General features: G+C 52.3%; 1 protein-coding gene, 1 long non-coding RNA gene and 1 other non-coding gene across 7 annotated transcripts in view; 2 read left to right on the top strand and 1 right to left on the bottom strand.

The window, feature by feature from the left end:
• Positions 1–3,270, top strand: part of KMT5B (lysine methyltransferase 5B) — a 51,838-nt gene extending 48,568 nt beyond the window's left edge. For all 5 annotated transcript variants that reach the window (XM_037135228.2, XM_037135224.2, XM_037135227.2 and 2 more), the window contains one exon: positions 907–3,270. In XM_037135228.2, the coding sequence (XP_036991123.2) occupies positions 907–2,384 (1,478 nt within the window). In that variant the 3' untranslated portion in view covers positions 2,385–3,270. The remainder of the gene's footprint in view (positions 1–906) is intronic.
• Positions 3,271–5,312: 2,042 nt separating this feature from the next.
• On the top strand, positions 5,313–10,980 carry LOC119041875 (uncharacterized). The gene is made up of 5 exons (XR_008391108.1): positions 5,313–5,415; positions 5,645–5,733; positions 5,934–6,139; positions 7,806–7,987; positions 8,350–10,980. It is a non-coding gene; the product is annotated as an uncharacterized LOC119041875 (long non-coding RNA).
• Positions 10,981–17,380: 6,400 nt separating this feature from the next.
• LOC119041948 (U6 spliceosomal RNA) lies at positions 17,381–17,487 on the bottom strand. The gene has a single exon (XR_005081130.2). It is a non-coding gene; the product is annotated as a U6 spliceosomal RNA (small nuclear RNA).
• Positions 17,488–18,007: the final 520 nt, after the last annotated feature.

The raw sequence follows: 18,007 nt of genomic DNA, 5'->3' as shown, positions 1-18,007 counted from the left end.
CAGGTGAAGCACAGTGTGTGCAGGTCCAAATGTACGTGCAGAGAAAACGGCAGCTCAGAGACTCACTTGGGGAGCAGCTCGAACTTGAGCCATGTATCAGCCTTGTGTAAAGCCTTCAGCTGTCACCCTAGTTCCCAGGCAGAGGTTTCCAGTAGGATTATCGCCACCTTTCTGCGTCCTTGTCCAGAGGAAGGAAGTCGGAGGCCCCCCATCTGAGGGTAATTCTGGCAGCTTCTTCCCTCTCAGCACAGTTGCAGGCAGCAGGCAGTCGCAGGAGAGGCAGGGCCAAGTGAGTCCTGCTGGACTGAGGGAGGAACTTAGTGCAGGTTTTTGGGGCGATTGTCTTGGGAATACAGTGTGTGGTTCTTAGGGTCTGTTTTTGTTTGAAGCCATTGGAATAGAATTCATCTCTTCAAGCCCATTTGCAGTGTGTTTCTGTTCTAGATTACTAGTCAGATAATATACTTACTTTGAGTTAATGAGTAATGGGATTTTAGAAACCTATTTTAAATGATTATTCTAAGAACTCGGGAAAGGGGGGAAAAAAGCCGTGATTTTTCCTTAACTTCAAATCTTTTATGTGATAAAATAATAAATTAGGAATAGAAATGCTTATTTTGGACCGGTATAATGCTAGATTTAGGACAAGTGTAGAGTGAAAACTAGTTACTTGTACTAAGCTCTTTAAATACCCAATTCAAAAGTGAATAGATGCTCTGTAAATTAGAGGCAGAGATTAGAAGGAGACCAGTGTGGGGATGCTCACGTTTAGGCAGTAACTGAACTGGGTCTTTCTGCCATGTGTTTGTACGACCTGAGGCTCACATCCCTGAGAATCTGGTTTGGGGCATTGTTTTGTGTTACCAAGGCTGTCTTTCATCTTTTTTTTTTTTTTTAACTTTGCAGCTTCTAGCCGAAAATCTTCAGTTGGTGTGAAAAAGACCAGCAAGAGCAGAACGTTAACGAGGCAGTCTATGTCAAGAATTCCAGCTGCTTCCAACTCTACCTCATCTAAGCTAACTCACATAAATAATTCCAGGGTACCAAAGAAACTGAAAAAGCCTGCAAAGCCTTTACTATCAAAGGTAAAATTAAGAAATCATTGCAAACGGCTGGAACAGAAGAGTACTTCAAGAAAACTCGAGATGGGAAACTTAGTCCTTAAGGAGCCTAAAGTTGTCCTCTATAAAAATTTGCCCCTTAAGAAAGATAAGGAGCCAGAGGGACCAGTACAAGCCGCAGTGGCTAGTGGGTGCTTGACTAGACACGCCGCAAGAGAGCACAAACAGAACTCCGGGCGCGGGGCCCCTTCACCCGGGGAGGGCGCTCCCAGCACATACACAACCAGGCGGTCGGTGAGGACGAGAGTGAACTTGAAGGAGACCTCTGACATCAAGCTGGAACCAAATGCATTGGACGGCTATGAAAACGGTTTGACTGAGCCTTGCCTAGACGGTGGCGAGCAGCCAGCTCTGGCGACACAGGAAGAGGAACTAGCTCATGACACTGCACAAAGGGGGGAAGCGAAGTGTCCTAAGAGTGACAACAGCATTGCAAAAAAGAAGTCGAGACCAGGAAAACTTGTGAAACAGTTGGCAAAAGCAGAGGAATCCCATCCTGTGCGTGATCCTCCTGGAAAAGCCGGCGTGGTGCCTGATGGGATGGGGTCCCTCTCCGACCAGGGCCAGCACAGCAGCACAGAGGGTGTGCCCGGCAGCTACTTGGGCTGGGCCCCTTCACCTCTGGATGGTGCGGCGGTGACGTCAGATAGCTTCAAAACGAAAGATGGCTTCAGAACTGCAAAAAGTAAAAAGAAGAGGCGGATCACAAGGTATGACGCACAGTTGATCCTGGAAAATAACTCTGGGATCCCCAAATTGACTCTTCGAAGGCGTCACGATAGCAGCAGCAAGACAAATGACCCAGAGAATGATGGGATGAATTCTTCCAAGATAAGCATCAAGTTAAGTAAAGACCATGAAAACGATAATAATCTCTATGTAGCAAAGCTTAATAACGGATTTAACTCAGGGTCAGGTAGTAGTTCTACAAAATTAAAAATCCAGCTAAAGCGGGATGAGGAGAGCCGGGGGTCATGTACAGAGGGGCTTCATGAAAACGGGGTGTGCTGCAGTGACCCCCTGTCCCTCCTGGAGTCTCGCATGGAAGTGGATGACTACAGTCAGTACGAGGAGGAGAGCACGGACGGCCCCTCCTCCTCGGAGGGGGACGAGGAGGAGGACGACTATGAGGACGACTTCGAGGACGACTTCGTTCCGCTTCCGCCAGCCAAGCGGTTGCGGCTGATAGTCGGGAAAGACTCTATAGATATTGACATTTCTTCCCGGAGGAGGGAAGATCAGTCTTTGAGGCTTAATGCATAAGCCCTGGGTCTCACTTTGACCCAGGGTAACTACTTTAGCAAAATAAAAGATTCCAGTCAGTTATTCCTCAACTGAAACATTTTAGCGGCAGCACTTCTCGCGTTTCTTCACCTGTCGGCATAATACGTAGAAAGTGTACAGCGTGCTGACTCTCTGGAAGTCTGATTCGTGCACATTTTTATTGTACTTTTTAAGTAGCCTCCTTACGTGCAATTCTGAGTTAGAGGTAAAGCCCCGTTGTCGAATAAAGGCTCACGCAGACCTGCGCAGTGACAGCAGCTTTCCACACAGGACGCTGGAGACAGTAATGTGGCTGTACAATTTTTTAACTTCAAGAGCATTAACTAGCTCTTTAATATATGACTAAACAGTAATTTAAAACAAATCATAGTAGCAGCATATTAAGGTTTTCTAGTATATGCTAATATCACCAGCAATGATCTTTGGCTTTTTGATTTATTTGCTAGCTGTTGCCCCCTGGAGTGTCGTCAGTTCCACACTGTGTGCCGGCCCAGGTGCACTGTGTGTGGCCCGGGTCAAGGTCAGGTTGGTTTCTTTACAAAGAGTTCAGTTCCACGTGTGGCGGCCAACGTCTCCACGGCATTGTATGTACAAGGTAGCAGTGTGCGGGATGAGTTCGATGCGGCGTATTTATTGCTTGTCATGTAAGTTAAAGACCTTGTATTTAACACTTTTCAATACTTTTAGATAAAATTGTTCTTTGCAAGAATGATTGGTGCTTATTTTTTCAAAAATTTGCTGTGAACAATGTGATGACAACAAGCAACATTGGTCTAATGAACTACAGCTCTTCATTTGGGTCTTCAAGTTTCTGTTGCACTTGTAAAATGCTACAAGGAATATTAAAAAACTCTATTCACTTTAACTTATAATAGTTTATGAAATAAAAACATGAGTCACAGCTTTTGTTCTGTGGTAACCTATAAAAATGTTTGTCTTTGAAATTCAATGTAAAGAACTGAAACAATGTATATGTTGTAAATATTTGTGTGTTGTGAGAAATTTTTGTCATAAGAAATTAAAAGAACTTACCAGGAAGGTTTTTAAGTTTAGAAATATCCATGCCAATAAAATAGGAAATTATAAATATATAGTTTTAAGCACTGCATCAGTGGGAGTTCTTGGCTTATGTTAGTTTATGTATGAAAAATATCAAAGAGTTTTTGACTATATTATCAGTTAAACAAAAAGAAGAGTCAGATTTAATTTGTTTTTGAAGCACTTTGAGAAGAGAAATTAATTTTAAGTAACTTAATGAGCAAAATTTTACTACTTTATGTTCAGTACCAGTCTTTCCTTTTTCTGGGTTATTTTACAAGTCATCAGACACAGAACTGGGGACTGAACCTGTGGCAGGCGTTGGCGCCAGCCGGCCCATCTCTGGAAAGTGTGTGCATGCGCTCTCTGAAGCACAGTGTTCCTCGGTGAGACCGAGTTGGGGCCTGCGTGTCCCGTCTGGCTGGCGGCCCGGGGGTCACCGTGCTCAGGGGGGTGGCAGGTCACGCGAAGTCCCGTGGAGAAAACCCCTGTGCTCACTGTTGTCCTGATTCCCCCCGGTGTCCAGATTCCGAGACGTTTAAGCTCCTTGACGCTATTGCCAATAGGTTCCAAGTAGAAATTAATAACATCCATATAAGTTGTTTAAATCGAGGATTTTTTCCTCCTTCCCTTCCTCAAGGAGTCGCTTCTGTAGTCTTGTCCCACCCTCGTGTGTCACGGTGCAGTCGGACCCCTCGGGTGCTTGTGTGGCAGCGCGTCGTGGCACGTGGCTTGGCTCCACCCGAGTCCTCGCCCTGGGAAGCAGGGCGGCCCCCCGGGGCCCGCCCCCACTCGGCGCACTCGGCAGACCACGAGCCGTTCTCGCTGTCCCCTGCGCAGAAGTGTGAGACGCACGCCACCAAGGAGGGCTGGCAGAGGGTCACCTCTTCGATTCCGACCTTAGTTTGGGGACTTTAGTAGCAGGTCAGAGACCAGATCTTGAATTGATTCTTGGAATACCAATAATAGCAATTTCGGGAAATTCGGTCTTAAGGAAAAAGTAATAAAATAATTGTATTTCTCACTTTTCTCCATTTTTTTAAGCTTCATTTTAGTAACTTATTGATGGTGTTAGTTTTAACTTGATTGCAGCCTTGCCCTTTGAGCCGACCTTCCCGTGCGTCCGAGCAGTGCCGCCCCCCTTGGGCACCTGCCGGGAGCTGCTTCCGGGGGTTGGAGCCGGGGCCTTGGAGCTGCCCCGGCTCTGCCTCGGCACGGCCTGGGAGAGGCCGGCGAAACTTTCATTCAGTAAAACTCTGAGCTCGAGCTTATGCAATGATCGGTAAAGACTTTGGCATTGTAAGAATTAGGAAATGATCATAGATATATGTAAAGTATTCAATTTTCAATCATTTTTCAAACTACTGTTTTAAATTGTTTTGCTGAGTTGTAATACTTTTGAGATACAATGTATTCCTTGTACTGAAAGAATGAAAAAAAAAGGACTTTTTCAGCATTTGAGGTAAGTTCTTTAACGTTTCATTAAAAACATTTTTTACAAATATTTTGTACATGCACTTGCAGTATTGAGGTTAATCATTTTAATAAATTCGGAAATTAAAACAGTCTGGCCAGTGTTCACTGTCTCTGAGAAGAGAAGTTTGAAGCGGATTTTCTCCCACAAGTTTTTCGTTCGAATTGGAAATCGTAGCATCAGCGTTTCTAAAGCTTCTTCATCTTTGAGTGTGGATCTCTCTTTCTGTCACTCGTCCAAGAGAAAAGGGGGTCAGCACTCTCTGTCCTCCCGGGGCTGCTTTTAAAGGTCACTGGCTCTTTAGCCCTTGGGCCCATTAAGAATTTTGCAATCCAATTAACGGTTCCTGATGACTTGGTGTTTTTCTCCTTGAATTGGACAGAGCTGGCGTGGGTCCTTTCTCCCAGTTACTGCAGCCTAAGCCTCATTGAGAGAGGACATGACGGGCTCACTGGCTTAGGAGTCAGTCTGTCCAGCACCTGGAAGTGGGGGTGAGCCGTGAGTACCCGAGGCGGTGAGGGTGCGTGGCCTGGACCAGACGATCATACGGGCTTTGCTGAAATGCACCCAAACTTGGGTTCCCCATGTGGGAAAAAGGCTCACCCGCAGCGTTCCCGTTAAATACTCAGGCCTCTCACTCAGTCTCAGGTTTCCCCTCTGCTGCTTTCCCTGACCAGCTCGTGTGTCCAGTGCCGCCCGTAGCCCCTGCGTGACTTCTGTTTCTCAGGTGCCATGTTTGCTGCAGGACCCAGTGACACTTGGAGCAGAGCGCAACAAGCTGCTGGCCTGGGGCACTTTTTTAGCCCGCGGGTTAGGGTAAGCGCCACCCTAGCCCGCAAGGGTTGGCGGTGGGTAGGTCTCCAGCCTTCTCCCTCCCCAGTAGAGCCTGGGCCTTGTGTCTGCCCAGCAGCCCAGGGGAAAGGCGGAGTTTTATTCTTCAGGAAGTGTCGGGAGTGTGGATGGGCAGGGTTGGGAAGGGGTCACCCACCCAGGCTGCCTCCGCCCCTTTCATGCAGGTTGGCTACTCCTCCCTAGACGTTGAAGTTTATGGTCACGGGCACAGGGGAGAGCTGCCTACCCTGAGGACAGGAGACGGACTGCAGTCTCAGAGAGAGGGCTGTGGTAACTTTTTATTGTTTAAAGTCTGTGCCTGTCAGGTTGCAGGAGACAGCGACTTCTGTCTTTGGGGTGTGACCCGCCCTGTTGAGTCTGCTCTGCTAAGGTGAGACGGAGCTCTCGGGGTGTGCCCGGGCCCACCGGGCACTGGCAGGGGGTCTGCAGGGGTTCCTAGTCCCAGGTCTGAGCAGGCAGCACCCAGAACAGTGGGGTCCAGGGAGGCTGCTGCATTGCCCGAGTGTGTGTGGGGGGCGCACACTGTGTGAGGGGCTGGGCAGGGGGCAAGTTTTGAGCACTTTCCTCGGATGTGAGCGAAGCCGTGGGAACATGGAATGGCCTAGGGAAGGAGGGCCGGCAGGCCCTGCCGACAGGCATGGACGCAGGTGCCATGGCGTCATGGGTGGTCCTGACCCCGGAGAACACGGGAAGCCTGGGGCAGCACCGTCTGGAGGAGCCCGAGCAGCAGAGGGTGGGAAGAGGGGGAGTTGCTGTGGGAGAGCCAGGATGACAGCCAGCAGGAGGGGAGGTGCAGTGAAGGAGGGCATCCCTTCTGTCAGGAGGACCAGCAGGTCTGACCGGAGGGGAAGCTTCCATGGAGGCTGAGTTCCGGGAAGGGAAGTGAAGGCGTCTTTCAGAGTCTGGGGGAGGAGGGGTGGTCTTAGGAGGCCAGCTCTGCCGTCCTTGCTAACGAGGGGGGGGGGGCAGCTGGGGGGCCCGGGGCGGGGGCAGCCAGTCCCAGCAGGAGGGTGTTTCTGCTCTGCAAAGGAGGAGTCTGGGTCACCCCAGAGTGAGGAGATGAGGAGCCCCCAGACCTGAAGAGAGTGAAGAAGATTTGAAATCCAGAAAGGGAAAGCAAGCCGAGTAGAAACCTAGTATAATTCACACACGAATGTTCACCCACGGTGCCCAGGCTGACGGGAGCTGTCCCTGCACAGGCCAGGCGGCAGGCCCTCTCTGCTCAGTGGGCCCCGGCGGAGTGCAGGGCTGGAGTGTGTATGGAGGACGTGGGCTTCAACGAAGAGGGCCCTGGAGTGGGCGCGCAGGTTAGGGAAGAGACTGGAGTCTGCAGGGGGTGGGGGTGAGGGGCAGAGTGTCCTGGTTCAGATGGACCACGGTGGTTGGAGCTGAGGGCACCTGGCAGACACCCTTCCTCATGTGTCCTGGGAACCAAGCAGCCATGCCCATAGGCAGACACACAGGAGCCCTCCTGGGGAAGGGGGTGGGACACCCTTTGGAGCTGCCCTCGGGGAAGGGAGTAAAAGCTCCGTCAGCCTGAGGCCACACAGCTTGTGAGGAGCGGTAGAAACAAATGTCAAACCCCGCCCCAGCACCTGTTGCAAGGCCCTGCCCTCAAGGGCCGCAGAGCCCAGGGTCACTGGCCAGCCAGTGAGTCAGTCACCAGGCCTCACCTTCCTCAGGCTGAGTCTCCGTTTCCTTGGGTGACAGGTCGCAATCACTGCTTTTCGCCCTCACTGGTGTGCAGTTACGTGGGGCCAGGGAACTTGGTGCAAAGGTTACGGTGCCGATAAGCGGGCGCCCCACCCCCCGCCGGTCAAATATGGCGAGCGCAGGGGGTGGACTTGCCCTGATCTGCAAAACCGAGTCGGGCACGAGGAAGCCTTGAGACGCCCAAAGTCCAAGGTCTCCTGCCTGGCAGGCGCCCGGACGCGCTGTTTCAACAGGGACCTTTCGCAAACCGAACCTGACCAGGGGCTTTCTTGTGTTGTCCCTAAAATACGACTGCCTTCACCTTTGAGTCTGTCGTGGGTCAGGTTTTGGAAGCTGTACCGACACCAAGGGGAAGAAGTGTGGTATTCACAGGAAGCCGATCCGTTACACTTCGGAAGCACACCTGTGAAGTGTGAAGCCAGTCACACTTCCTGCTGTCAGCGTGGGTGTGATTCCAGGACATCCCCACTGCACTGCTAGTGTGACCGCCAGGAACAGGCAGGAGGTAACTGCCCCCCTGACCCCCACTGCCTGGAGCAGGTTGGGGGAGTCCCTTTTCAGCGTCACCCTTTCCTAAACCAAACACCGTTTATTTCCTCCTCTTTCCATCCAGTGACCTTTCTCCTCCTCCCGGGGGTGGGGTAAGAGGGTGAGGGGAGGACTGAGCCTTGCCAGCTTGCACGTGGGCCAGAGCTGACCCAGGGAAGGGCCCCGTCCAGGGTCATGCCTGGCCATGGACACCTGGCCTGATTGCCCGCCCCAGGCTGCCTGGGGCTGGCACGAGCCACCCACTCGGGGTTGGAGCAGGACTTTTGGTCGTGGCCCTTTCCTAGCTGTGAGCATGGACCACACCCTGCCTCTCTCCAGTCTCAGTTCTCTCCCCTGTGAAACGGGTCAGTACCAGCACTTACCACTAGGATTGCTGAGGATGAAGTGAGAGGGCCAGCTGAGACCACTTTTGCAGCCTGGCACCTGAGTCCAGAGTTGGTGTCGGCTGGCGTCAGTCTGCGCCCTTCAACAGTCTGCGTGGCACCCTGACCCCCACGGGGCTCTTCTCTGCCTCTGACCCCTGCCCTCTCAGCTGACACCTGCTCAGACGGCTCTCATCGGTCACAACCTCCTCCGCCCCAGCTTTGAAATGCCGGGCTGCTGGAGCCCGCCTCCTCCATCGATGTGGACACAGACTGGTTCTGGCTTCTTCCTCTGGCTGATGCCTCCTCTGCCACCAGAGAACACTGCTGCAGCCCCATTCCTCTCCCGTCCACGGGGGTCTTTCTGGATTCATCTCCTGTGACAGCCTTTCCTACGTAAGGACCCAGTAGGTGCCGGACACTCACAGGGCCCAGGGGCCACACGTGCCCCCCCCGCCCTCCCCTCACTAATAGCAGACACTCAAACAGCAGGGAGGCCTGGGAAACGCTGGGCCACTCACAGCGAGAAGCCTGGTCCTCACCCGCATCACTGAGAATAAAATAAAGCAGCAGAACGATGCCCAGGCAGCGTCTGGCACACCGTGAGTGGTCAGTCACCATTCGTCACTTTGATTTCCTGGAGTCTAATCGCTAAGACTGTGTTTTTCTCTGGTTTCACCCAGTCAGACCCAGCTGGAGCCGGCCCTACTGGGACCCCTTCCCGGACAGTGACTCGGCCAGGTATCCCAGGAGGCCAGAGGAGAGGAGACCTCTCATCATACCGAGAGGAAAACTGGCCCCAGCAAGGAATAGCGCCTTGCCTGGGGTCACACAGACAGCAGGGGACACAGGTGGGCAGGACTTGAACCCAGGCATCCTGGCAGCCTTTGCTCCCCAGTAGGCAGGGCTGCTCTGTGCCCTGAGCCAGGGCCTGGCCAGCCAGGCAGCTGCTGTTGATGGTAATAGCGGTGATAGCTGGTGTTTGTTTAGCTGGAGCCACTCATCAAAGGGGTTAATGTTCAACTCTCTCCAGCCCCTGGGGCTGTGTGCAGGGGGAGGGTGAGACCTGCCCCTCTCCCCCATTCCTGAGGCCCACAGCCTGCCTTCCCTGGGCGGTGGCGGCCTCTCCCTCTCCGGGGTCTGTGGGAATGCTGAGGGCTGGCAGGGGACTCCTCCTCACTGCGGACTCCACCGCACTGGGCTGGGCCAGGTGCTGGGGACCCTGGGAGCACCTGCTGGGTTGTGGTTTGAAGTCTGGGGGTTGGGCCTGGTCAGTGGCCCTGAGCTCACTTGGACTGGGAAGGGGCTCAGCTTGCCTGTCTTTCTGTGGGACCTTCTCTGTGCCCACCCCGGACTGAGCAGATCCCCTCAACCGGGCTTCTCTCAGCTCAGCCCCAACTCCTCCCACCCCATGCGGGTCCCTGGGCTGAGAAATGGCCTTCCTCCTGGAGAGGGACGCCCCGGGGGCACTCAGCCTCCCTCCTCTCTGGGTCGGCGGGCAGGGTGCAGTTCACCTGGAAAAGCCAAAAACCTTGGGCTGCCAGTGGCCAAGGAAGTCCCGGGCCAGCCTCTCTTCCTCCCTCCCAGCGACGCTGGGAGCAAAGGGGCTGTGCCCAGTTTGTGCCCGTGGGCCACGGCATCCCACCCAGCAGAGAAAGGGCTGGAAGCAGGACTGGAAGCTTCCTGTGAGGCCTGTGGGCTGAGCCTGGGGTCCGGGACGGGGATGGCTGAGGTCCAAGGGGGCCTTGGGCGGGGGGCAGCGGCCTCTCTCCCGCCCGCCTGCCGTGCCACAGCCTCTATGCCCAGGGAGCACCGCGGACTGGCAGCAGCTCGCGGTCCTGCAGCCCGCCCCCTGGCCCACCTCCGGAGGTCCCCGTCCTGCCCCAACACCCCCACAAGCACAGTGCTCAGCCTCATGCAGCTGCAAGGAACCTTCCAGATCCACCTCTGGTCAGCCAAGACACATGGAGAGGGAAACTGAGGCACCGGGTGTGGTGGGCAGGGACAGAGTGGGTCTAACCTTTCCTCATGGGTGAGAAGGGAAAGTGTGTTTTGAAGAGTGAGCGGAACTGGACGCCCTGGGCTGTCCCTGAGACAAGGCTTTGGAGGGGGCGAGGCTGTGGGGTGCCCAGTGGGGGCTGAGGGCTCTGGGGGCAGCTGTGCCCACCTGCCAGCCTGCCTGAGCTGAAAGGCCACCACATTGAAAGGCTGCCCCCTCTGGGACTCAGTGCCCTGTGGACTGGGCACAGTGGGGACGAAGTGAGGTGGCCAGGCTAGCCAGGGCATGATCGGCCCCTCCCCGCCCCGTGCCAGGTGGCATTCCAGGCACTGGGTCAGATAAAAGGGCTGCGGCCAGGGTGGCAGTGTGCTGTCACCACACAGCTTCCAAAGGCCTGTCCAAGGTGGGTCGACCGTACGCGGGCTGGTGTGGCTCGTGGACTGAGCGCCAGCCTGTGAACCCAAAGGTCACTGGTTTGGTTCCTGGTCAGACTACATGCCTGGGCCGCAGGCCAGGTCCCAGCTGCGGGTGTACAACCGATCAATGGATGTCTCCCTCTCTTTATCCCTCCCTTCCCCACTTTCTAAAAATAAATAAGATCTTTAAAACAAAAATGGGTTGACCTTGGACTCCGGCCAACTGGATCCTTTCTGCCACAGCTGTGTGTCAGTGGGGCCACTGACAGTCCCTCAGTCCCTCGCCTCTCCTCTGGACCCAAGCCATGCTCCGTGACCCACACCGGGCACCGGGGGACTGCGCCTCCTGGGGACTCCTGGTCCCTAGCCAGGGGCAGAGACAGACTTGCCTGGGGGTCTGATGAGGACAGCCTGGGGACGAGGGACACAGGACGCATCCTGGGAGGGTGGCAAGCAGGGCAGAGGCTTCCCAGAGAATGCGTCCTTTGAGCTGGGTTTGGGGGGGGGGGGACTGGAGGTGGGGAAGGGCGTCCCCACTGTCTCAGGAGCACGGGTGCCACCACCCTGGCACTGTACCCAGTTTTGCACCGACAGCCTCTTCCCTGGGCTGCGCGAGCTGAGGCCCCAGATGTGGGCCTTGCCCCGACTCCACCTCGTTTCACAGCCAGGGCAGCGCAGCCTGACAGCGTGTCAAGGGCAGTTCAAAAGGACAATAAAGAGAGACAGGCCGTGGCAGACCTCGGTTTGAGGCCTGGGGTCTCAACCACTTGCTGGCTGCCACAGTTGCCTTCCTGAGCCTCAGTTTCTTCACCAAATGGGTGCTCGTGGGGCCTTGGTGAGGATCGGCTTTGCATAAGCCCCGACCTGTGGGTGGGAGGCGGTGCCCCACCCCCGCTGCCACAGAGGCTGGTCCGTTCGTGTGGGGGGAGACTGAACACTCCCCTCCCGCAAGGGAACGTCTCCTTCCTCTGGGGCGGGTCCCTCCAGCATGCCTCTGCTGCCACCTCCAGAGGCCCCCAGCCCCTGTGGCCCAGGAGGTGACAGAAGGACAGCCACTGTCAGCAGGGCGGGGACCAGAGACAGGCTTGGGGCCCAGCTGTGGTCATTCATGGTGTCCACCCCCAGAGGCCAGTGCCCTTCTTTGGAAGGGGCCACTTCTCTGAGCTCAGGCCATGTGGCTCTCGGTGGACCGGCCTCCCCAGCCACCCCAGCCTGACTTCAGGGCTGACGCATGTCCCCGGGCACTATGGCCAGTCCAGGGACAAGCAGGGGACCAAGTAGGTCAATGAAATGCAGCTTTGGGCCCCTGAGCCCAGGAAGGCTCTCCACCCGGGTTGGTATGAGCCTGTTGCCTGCCTTCCTGCCACCCCGGAGTGAGGCCTCTACGGGGGGAGGCGGCACTGGACCAGCCTTTATACCCCCAGGTGCATTAGCCCACAGCCGGGAGCACCGTCCAGGCCTTTGACGCGAGCTACTGCTGGGGTTGGGAGACCAGCGGTCAGGCCCGAGGCCAGCCTGGTCGCCGACCTGCTGTGTGACCCAAAGCCAGGCTTTGGGTCTGGTTCCAAGCTTCTGTCTAGAGCACGCCCTGCCCCCTGCCTTGTGAAGTGCACGGGCTGGCAAGGCCCTGCCCAGGCCACGGGCAACAGGCCTGGGCCTTGGCCACCTGCTGCTCTACTTGGCAGGAGCTCCAGGAGAGACTGGGGCAGGCTGGCAGCCACCCCCCTTCACCAGCTGCACCGTCCCGGGGCACCCTGACTCGCACCAGGCTCACTGCGTGTGGTGAAACCCGAGGAAAGAGGAACAGCCAGAGACACCAAGGAGCTGGAGGTCTGTGGCTCCTGACTTCAAATCCACACCCTGCCCTGTCCCTGCTGTGCGATTTGGGGCACATGAAGTCCCCTCCTTGAGCCCCACTTTCCTCATCTGCTGAACAGGAATAATAATAACAACTAATTGTCAGCTGTCACCCAAGTGCAGACGCTGGGCTTAAATGTTCTGTGTGTTGTCTGGATTTCCCCCATATCCCGTGAGGTGGCCTCACCTCTGTGTTCCAAATGGGGACACTGAAGAAAACGAGACTCAGAATCACGGGCCCACAGAACCTGCAGAGCTGGGTTTTGGTCCTCGGTTTCTCTGTTCTAAAGTCAGTGCCCCCGACTACTTACCAGGTCCTATCTTGGGCAAAGTTCAGCCAGGAAAACAGGATTTCAAGCCGAGAGGTTGAACCCAGACATGTAGGGGCGGGCGAAACCATGGAAGAGCTGGGGGAGCGAAGGGCAGGCAGCCGCCACTGGGCTTGGGAAATCGGGGGGCATGGGAACTGCAGAATCTGTAGCAGAATCTGTACGCCGCGCCCTCAAGTTGCGCTTTGGGTGGGGGCTGTTGGCAATGGCGCTGCTGGGCACAGTTCACACGTCTGTCGTGGACGTAACACACATTTCCATCCGTTTCATACCCAGGAGTGCAGTTCCAGCTTCCTCCACACTTCACTATGAAACATGTCAAACCTACAGGAGACCAGAAGCATTGGTTAGTGAATCCCATGCACACACCCCACACACACCCCTCCCCCCCGCCGGGAAGCCATGCTCCACCATGACTGCCTTGCGAATTCTCTACACACCCGCCCATTCCTCTACCCACCCCTTCATCTATCTACTTTTGCTGGTGCAAAAGCATGCTTTTAAGGGGGAAAGAAAGCGAGACACAAAATTATCCAAAGGGAAGGACCCAGAGAGATTGGGAGCCAGTGCAGCCGACCCCAGGTCCATGTGAGCTCTGCCCGGGAACATGTTTTATCCTTCTCTTTAGAATTTCCCAACTTCTCTGGTCAATTATTTTGATCAAGATAAAAAATCTGTTTTAGCCCTGGCTGGTGTAGCTCAGTGGATTGAGCGCGGGCCTGCAAACCAGACAATCGAGGTTCGATTCTCAGTCAGGGAACATACCGGGTTGCAGGCCGGTTCCCTGCAGGCCAGTTCCCAGCAGGGTACGCACGAAAGGCAACCATACATTGATGTTTCTCTCCCTCTCTCCTTCCCTTCCCCTCTACAGATAAATAAATAAAATCTTTAAAAAAATCTGTTTTAAATTTTAAAAAAGGAGCTTTACCTTTTAAAAATTATATTTTATTGATTATGCTGTTACAGTTGTCCTAATTTTTCCCCCTTTGCTCCCCGCACCCAGCACCCCCCACTCCCTCAGGCTATCCCCCCACCATTGCTCATGTCCGTGGATCATGTGTATAAGTTCTTTGGCCACTCCATTTCCTCTACTGTACTTTACATCCCCATGGCTGTTCTGTAAGCACCTATTGGTGCTTCTTAGTCTCCTCCCCTCTTCACCCACTCTCTCCCACCCCCTCCCATCTGGCAACTGCTGTGGACCGTGTGTTGTGGCTGCGATGAACAAATGCACGTGGACTGCAGAGTCCTGTGGAGAAAAGGGACAGCACAGCCGCTCTCTCAGTGAGAGAGGGCCCCGACCTCCACTTGGACAGGCTTTTGTTGCTCTTCTGGGCACATTACAGCGAGGATGGTCCTCATTTACTAGGCACAGGTTCACTTTAGGTCGTTATCTTTTACAGATAACAAAGGAAAGAATGTTGGCAACTACTTCAAAGAGAAGGATGTTGCAGATCAAGGGGAAAGGTGGTTGAACTGGTTACATTCCATACTTGGGAGGTTTAGCATAGATTTTAAGAAGTTACTTTAATGATATGCAGTAAACATTTGCTGCCCCAATTTAGGGTAAGGAAGTTCTAGCAAAAAGCAAGTCTCAAAGCAGTCTAGGTACAATGCAGGCCTGGTTCCCCACGGGAGAACCGATCCGTGGGCTGGGTTCCTGTGTGGTCACTCGCTCCCCGCTGGTTTTCTGAATCAGGGGCTGGGCTACATTTGCCACGCCATGCGAATAGGTTCCCTGTAGGCAACCATCAAAACACTCTCTGTATCCAATATTCTGTCTCATTCTTCTTGTTTGCTTAGTTTTTTAGACTCAATTGTTGATGGATACGTATTTTGTTTGCCATTTTATTGTCCCTGCTTTCCATGACTATTTCTCGCAGACTCTTTCTAGCCTACAAAGTTTCTTTTGAGAAATCAGCTGACACTCTTCTGGGAACTCCTCTGTAGGTAACTAACTTCTCTTCTCTTGCTGTTTTGAAGATTCTCTCCTCTTTAACCTTTGGCATTTTCATTATGATGTGTCTTGGGGCCTGTTTGCATCCGTCTTTTTTTTTTTAATTTTTTTTAATTGATTATGCTGTTACAGTTGTTCTATCCCCCCTTTATTCCCCTCCACCCTACCCCTAATCCCCACCATTACCCCCCTTTAGTTTATGACCATGTGTCTCAAGTCCTTTAGATTCTATATTTCCCATGCTATTCTTGCCCCCCCCATCTATTTTCTATCTACTGTCTATGCTACTTATTTTCTGTACCTTCTCCCCCCTTCTCCTCCTCCCACTCCCCTGTTGCTAAACCTCCTTGAGATCTTCATTTCTATGTTTCCACTCCTGATCTAGCTGTCCTTTTAGTTTGCTTTCGTTTTAGGTGTGGTTGTTAATAACTGTGAGTTTTCTCACAGAAAAAACTTCTTTTTCTTAGATAAGGACCTTTAACATTTCATATAATAAGGGCTTGGTGATGATGAACTCCTTGAATTTGATCTTATCTGAGAAGCACTTTATCTGTCCTTCCATTTTAAATGAAAGTTTTGCTGGATAGAGCAATCTTGGTTGTAGGTCTTTAGATTTCATGACTTGGAATACCTCTTTCCAGCCCCTTCTTGCCTGTAAGGTCTCTTTTGAGAAATCCGCTGACAGTCTGATGGGGCACTCCTTTGTAGGTGACTGTCCCCTTAGCTCTTGCTGCTTCTAGGATTCTCTCCTTCATTTTAATCTTGGCTAATGTAATTACGATGTGCCTTGGTGTATTCCTTCTTGGGTCCAACTTCTTTGGTACTCTCTGAGCTTCCTGGATTTCCTGGCAGTCTATTTCCTTTGCCAGATTGGGGAAATTCTCCTTTATTATTTGTTCAAATAAGTTTTCCACTGGTGGCTGTGCCTTTCCCCCTTCTGGTACCCCTATAATTCAGATGTTGGAGCGTTTAAAGATGTCCTGGAGGTTCCTAAGACTCTCCTCATTTCTTTGAATTCTTGCTTCTTGACTCTTTTCTGTTTGGCCATTATTTGCTTTCTTCTGGTCCACTCCATTGATTTGAGGCCCAATTTCCTTTTCATTGCTATTGGTGTCCTGTGCAATTCCATTCATTTCAATTAGTTTTGCCTTCATATATTTGTCTAATTTGTGGCTATAATCAACCAGTTCTGTGAGGATCCTGATCACCAGTGTTTTAAACTGTGCGTCTGTGAGTTTTGCTATTTCTTCATCGCTTAGATCTATTGGCTCTGGGGCTCTGAGATCCTCCTGCGCCATTCTTGATCTGTTCGGGCCCTTTAAGTGTGAGAAGCGGCGCCTTGGATTCCCAGGTCGCTGGGTTGTGACGCTGTATGTGGAGGTGGGGTCAGAGCAGGGAAATGGCGGCGCCCTCCACTGCCGCTTGCCGTGGGGACCTGCTGGCCCGGTCCAACTGCCCACTCCCTCGCCTGTCCACCCTCGCACAAATGCGCGACCTCAGTCAACACGCAGCCCCGCTGCCCCGCTGTCTCCCCGGAGGTCGCTCGCCTGGTCGCTCGCTCGGTCGCTCACTAGGTCCCACCCTGCGGCTGGATTCCGCGCGCCTGGATTCCGCGCCTGAGTCCGTCTGACCGAGTTTTCCTGTGCGACCCGGCTTCACCAGCCACTGGTTTCACCCCTTACCAGTCAGGCTGAAGAATTTGTTGTTAACGGACTTCCGAAAAGTTTAATTTTCCGTGTTCTGGCTGTGTTTTCTGTTGCTAATATTTAATTTTCTCTAATCTTCGTTGCGTGAGAAGGCACGGCACATCCACCTATGCCTCCATCTTGGCAGAAGTCCTGCATCCGTCTTATTTGGGACTCTGTGCTTCCTGGACTTGTATGTCTATTTCTTTCCACAAATTAGGGAAAGTTTTCTTTATTTTTTTCAAAAAGATGTCCAATTTCTTGCTCTTTTTCTTCTCCTTCTGGTACCCCTATAATGTGCTTGTTGGACCTCTTGAAGCTGTCCCAAAGGCTGCTTATACTATCCTCATTATTATTTTTTATTCTTTTTTCTTCTTATTGTTCTGATTGATTGTTTTTGGTTCCCTTTTTTTAAAATAATTTTATTTAGTTATTTTTCAAGTACAGTTTTTTGTCTATTTTTCCCTTCCCAGCCTCCCCCGCCCCTTGCTCCCCACCTCCCTCCAATTTCCACCCCCTTTAGTTCTCGTCCCTGTGTCCTTCCTATTTGTTCCTCCAAATCCCTTCCCCTTTTTCCCCTTAACTTCCCTTCCTTCTCCCCTCTGGTCACTATCCCCTTGTTCTCTATTTCAGTGTCTTTGTTTTTTTTTTTCTGCTTGCTTGTTTGTTTTGTTGTTTAGCTTCCTGTTAAAGGTGAGATCATATGGTATTTGTCTTTCAGCACCTGGCCTATTTCACTCAGCAAAAAATATGGAACGCTTCACGAATTTGCGTGTCATCTTTGCGCAGGGGCCATGCTAATCTTCTCTGTATCATTCCAATTTTAGTATATGTGCTGCCGAAGCGAGCACTGTTTTTGGTTCCTTATGTTCTAAAGCATTGATTTGATTCTCAGCCTCATCCACTCTACTGTTTTCCTGTAAATTATTCTTTTTTTTTTTAGACACAAGGTATTATTTATTCCTGCTCATTAAAGATTTTAGAATAAGATGTTCCTTTTTTTAGAAAAGTTTTTTTTAATTTATGTTTTTATTGATTATGCTGTTACACTTGTTCTATTCCCCCCTTCATTCCCCTCCACCCTACCCCCTTGTCCCCACCATTACCCCCCTTTAGTTTATGACCATGTGTCTCAAGTTCTTTAGATTTTATATTTCCCATACTATTCTTGCCCCCCCATCTATTTTCTATCTACTGTCTATGCTACTTATTTTCTGCACCTTCTCCCCCTTCTCCTCCTCCCACTCCCCTGTTGCTAACTCTTTTTGAGATCTTCATTTTTATGTTTCCACTCCTGATCTAGCTGTCCTTTTAGATTGCTTTTGTTTTAGGTGTGGTTGTTAATAACTATGAGTTTGCTGTCCTTTCACT

This window comes from Artibeus jamaicensis, unplaced genomic scaffold, assembly GCF_021234435.1.
Source record: "Artibeus jamaicensis isolate MK-2021 breed Jamaican fruit bat unplaced genomic scaffold, CSHL_Jam_final contig_3109, whole genome shotgun sequence".
NCBI classification, from domain to species: domain Eukaryota; kingdom Metazoa; phylum Chordata; class Mammalia; order Chiroptera; family Phyllostomidae; genus Artibeus; species Artibeus jamaicensis.
The sequence above is the reverse complement of the archived record's forward strand: the minus strand, read 5'-3'. Positions and strand labels throughout refer to the sequence as shown.